This window comes from Lytechinus variegatus, chromosome 17 (assembly GCF_018143015.1).
Source record: "Lytechinus variegatus isolate NC3 chromosome 17, Lvar_3.0, whole genome shotgun sequence".
In the NCBI taxonomy this organism is placed as follows: domain Eukaryota; kingdom Metazoa; phylum Echinodermata; class Echinoidea; order Temnopleuroida; family Toxopneustidae; genus Lytechinus; species Lytechinus variegatus.
In genome coordinates, this window is record NC_054756.1 from 15,769,333 (window position 1) to 15,774,108 (window position 4,776).

A 4,776-nucleotide genomic window follows, 5' to 3' on the forward strand; every position below is an offset into this window, starting at 1 on the left:
GACAAATACTTGATTGGTTCATTATCATGCAGGTTATTTGACAATACCCTTTTTATGTTCTTGAATCCGTCCTGCGCAGTGGAAGCGAAAGCTCCCTACTTTTTTTTCGAATATGAACTTATGACAAGAAAGACAAAACAAAACATACCAGTGTAGGAATATGCGTTCTGCTTCTAAATAATAAATGATATCGAATGAGTAAAAACGAAGAAAGGAAATGATAACAGGAAATCAATATTGATGAAAACAATCCTTTTTGCAAGATCATGAATATAACCGAGAGGTATAATGTATCAACACTTGTATTGATTCAATTGAATCAATACCCATTGAATCAAGTGTTCTAATGAAAACTTTCAATAGCTGATTGGTCCATATCAAATTCCTTTCAATTTTATGGACGCACAAAATATGCTTAAATTTATGTTTTGAAAGTCCAACAGACAACCTGATAGGCGAGATTCAGTTTTTATTGACACTCAGCGTAATACATTACCCGTTAAATGATTCTCTACATTGCTTTAATAAAAAAAATATTGTTTAATTACTCTTTATTACCCATCACTACCAACAATTTGCTTGATAACACCTCTCGTTTTATAACTGGAACTAAGAAGAGCATGTTGTCTTGAGGTGTGTTTTGTATAAAATGCAAAATGTAGCTCGGATTTATCATCGGTTAGATCCCTGGCATTGTCTGGTTTGAAAGTTGTTGGTGTTCGTTCACGGATCTAAAACACCTAACATCGAAGTTAGACACATACACCCGTATTGATCTGCATGGATTCATTAATTCTTCGTATACAGCATTTCTTAGCACTGAATTAGCACTAAACAAACTTATCGAGATGGGCAATTTCACGAACTGCACAGATTTTGAAGTAGATGGCAAATGGCGCGCTCGCGGAAAGCCGTTCGAATGGTTTGATGGTGTCGTCTGTTTCCTCGTTCTTATTGGCATCATCGGAAACTCTCTCGTCATCTACATCCAGCACCGGCTGAGTCGCACCCAGGTCACCCCAATCAATCGCCTCGTCGTCTGTCTGGCCGTGGCGGATCTTCTAACCGCAGTTTTCATCTTGCCCTTACCGGAGTACGAGAACCTACCGCGAAGTCCTTGGGCAGAATTCTACTGTCACGTCATAGAATCGAGGTTCTTCCTCTGGGTTTCCTTTAGAGCGTCCGTCTATACCCTAACCGTGATTGCCATCGAACGGTTCTTGGCAATAGTTCACCCCTTCATCTACAGAGCAAGGGTTCATAACCGCAACGTCAAGTACACGATCGCCGCCATATGGGTCTTCCCTTCGGTTCTACGATTTCCGCAGCTCTTGTGGAATGTAGTCGGACCGTGTGGACGATGCGACTTTGTATACCGGTCCCGCAGCTCTGCAGTTGTCTACACCGTTGTCCTCTTCGTTGTGGAGTTCGTCTGTCCACTAATCATCATGGTGTATACCAGTATCAAGATCATAATAACTTTCAGACGGGAACGGTTTCACCATGCTGATACTATTGACTCTTCCAGGAGCCGACGGCCGACGCAACTCCGGGCAATTCAACGTCGTTTCACTATCATGTTCATCTTCATCTGTGCGACGTTCATGCTCCTCTGGACACCCGACCAACTCGGCATCTTTCTTTACCGCTTGCGTGTATTCTCACGGGCTTACACCGAGCAGGTCTTCCAACAAGTCTTCCTTAAATTGTCATTCCTGAACGGTGCCACCACCAACCCAATCATCTACTCGATATGTCTGCCTGTGTTTCGTCGGGCTGTGAAAGAGGCGGTGACTTGTCGGAGGACGTCTGACAGGACCCAGGCGCAGATGATGGAAATGACTATGACACCGTCTCCTGTGTAAAACCCCCGTCACACCGGGATAAAAAGGAGTTTTCGCAACAACTACGCAGACGCCTTTTGGAACGAAGAGATTCTATTGTCAAAAGCCCTTAAATACAAAGAAGTCTTTGTCGAAAATCGGTAAATCAAAACACCAGCGTCGTCCTGAACTCTAGACAAACGGCATATTTTGCAGTTTTTCGTCTGGTGCGAATCTTGGGACCATCTGCTGTCCATCGATCGGTCCACCATCTTCCGACAAAAAAAAACTCTCAGCTGTCCATTGTGTTTTGAGTTCCATTTTCAATAGATTTACTACGTTGCGGAAACCGGCCTCGTTGCAATAGCTCCCTATTAACGAATGCACAACTTCTATTACCAAATTGAACCGTTACGATTCCCGTAGATTTATGTTATGGAAAATATTGTATGACAGGTAACGGACCAAGATACGTCTGCAGGGGTCACCTTGTCCGAAACCATACGAAATCACATAAAGATGAATCCATAGGCATAGTTAGGATTTTACTTTGGAATATGATGTTGGCTCAGTGGTAGACCGTTTGCCTCAGTCGTGAACTGCTGGTCGTGGATTCGATCCCCAGCCGAGTCATACTACAGACATGTATGAAGATAGGGTCTTCTGTCTTGGATTGACGTTTGAGAAGGGTAATTTAGGTCGTATACATTCGTAATTCCGAAGCTTCGTTATTCCGAAGGTTCGGATATTCCGCAGGTTCGTTAATCGGAAAGCGAAATAAGGTTCGTTGTTCCGAAGGTTCGACAATCCGAAAACGAAATAAGGTTCGTTAATCATTACGTTTTCGGACGGACTAACGAACCTTTGGAATTACGAATCTCATTTCGTTTTCGGATTAACGAACCTTCGGAATTACGAACCTCACTTTTTTATCGGACTAACGAACCTTCGGAATTACGAACCTCATTTCGTTTTCGGATTAACGAACCTTCGGAATTACGAACCTCACTTTGTTTTCGGCCTAACGAACCTTCGGTATTACGAACCTCATTTCGTTGTCGGACTTACAAACCTTCGGAAATACGAACCTTCGGAATAACGAAGCTTCGGAATTACGAATGTATGCGAATTAAGGTTGTGTAGTGCTGCTGGGAGAACCGTTCATCAAAGTTGAATTGGCTACTCTGGGTAATAAAAATTAAAAATATTGTTATAATCATTATTCTCTTATCATTGTCATTGTTAAGCAAATGTGAATATGCATAATAATGTTTTAAGGTTATATTTAATGATGTATTAAGGTTCAATATAATTTTGTATATTCTTTTTCTCCCTCTCTTTCTTTCTCATAATACCTTTTAGAGTACTATTAAAGAGACGTAAAAAAAATAATAATAGCGTTTTATTTACCCAGGGTAGCCACTTCAGTTAGGAAACTGCTCTACCAGCAGGCCCTGCATAACATAGTTATGTTATTATTACCCTTCTCCAATCTAAATCTTGAGCGCTTAGCAAGAAGGCAGAAGGTCCCATTTTTATATGTCTTTGGTATGACTCGGCCGAGGACCAAACCCATGATCTCCCATTCATGAGGCGGACGCAGCCACTGAGCCACCATGACTTAACTGTAATATGCGCTATATAATACTTTAACATTATTATTATGACCGTCGAATGATTTTTGTATTGTTTCTAAAATCATATTCAGAAAACAAACAGATGCGTTTCAGGATATTACTTGAATAAATTAATAATTCATTTAATCACGTTAGGAACGGTACGATAAATGAGAATGATAAGTGAAGATTTTGTTATCGCTGTTTGATTTCTTTATACTATAGGAATATAAGACCATTTAAAAACATATCACCAAGAAATATTAGAGAACTTTAAATTTTCCATCATTACATTATACCCCTATCCAAAGGTTCCAAATGGGTGATATTCATGCCATAATGAGAATAAAATGTAAATATGGTGTATGCAACATAAATTATAGTCACTTCTCCGTTTGCAATAATTGTATCAGTGTTTCAATATATCCAAAACAAACTGAATCCCAAATTTCCCGTATTTCAAATACATTTCCTCAAATTTTCAAGTTTGATTTTAACAAAAATCCGGCAATTATACAGCGAGCCTAAATTTGGTCCAAGTGACCGAAATCGAGGAATTAAACATTTTTTGGGTCACGTCCTCTTAAAAAACAACAACACGAATTGCTACCGCAGAGCGAAAGCGGAAAATATTGAGCTACTATCGAGGTAAACATATCAACATGATAAACATGCTATGATTAATTGTTGTTTGATTGCAATTTTCGGATTACCCGGAATTACCTTGATTTTTTTTCATTACCCGAAAATTATCAGACAATGATCCGGATTATCCGGCATTCCTCGTAATTTCCTTCAAAGTGGAAACACTGAATTGTATTTTGTCATTTTTTGAAGGTGGTACTTAGGGTTGAAAATTAATGTTATCTAATTAGATAGCGTAAAATTCACAGAGAAAAATGCAAAAAAATCTCACCACAATCTGATTACGAATAACAAAGTTATTCAATTATAGAGTTTCGCAATATTTTGTGTAAACAGTTATGCCGTCATGAATGTTCATGAGGTCATCTGATGCATGTTTTCATATCCCAACTTTTCTTTTCTTATGTTATTACATGAAATCCTCATTATATCTTACTTACATAAATAATATGTCTCCCTTGTAATGAAATAAGTTGCAGCAATGAATATCTAATGCACTCAATCAGTTGTCAATTCATTTTTTTTAAATTCTTTGAGGACAAAATTTGAATATAAAACAACATTATTTTTTTGAAATCAACGAAATACGAAAGAACAGGTGGAGATTTGCTCAAGGATGTTCATGGTGGCATGCATAGAACTGCATGTTTCACCAAAATAATGCAAATCTTAGTTGTTCCTTGTCCAAATTT

The 4,776-nt window shown here is 38.8% G+C and overlaps 1 protein-coding gene across 1 annotated transcript; it reads left to right on the forward strand.

Annotated features, from left to right (window-relative positions):
* Window positions 1–2,156, forward strand: LOC121431377 (allatostatin-A receptor-like). Its single transcript, XM_041628921.1, has one exon. The coding sequence runs from the start codon at window positions 849–851 to the stop codon at window positions 1,863–1,865; it is 1,017 nt and encodes a 338-aa protein (XP_041484855.1). The 5' UTR covers window positions 1–848; the 3' UTR covers window positions 1,866–2,156.
* The last annotated feature ends 2,620 nt before the right edge of the window (window positions 2,157–4,776 follow it).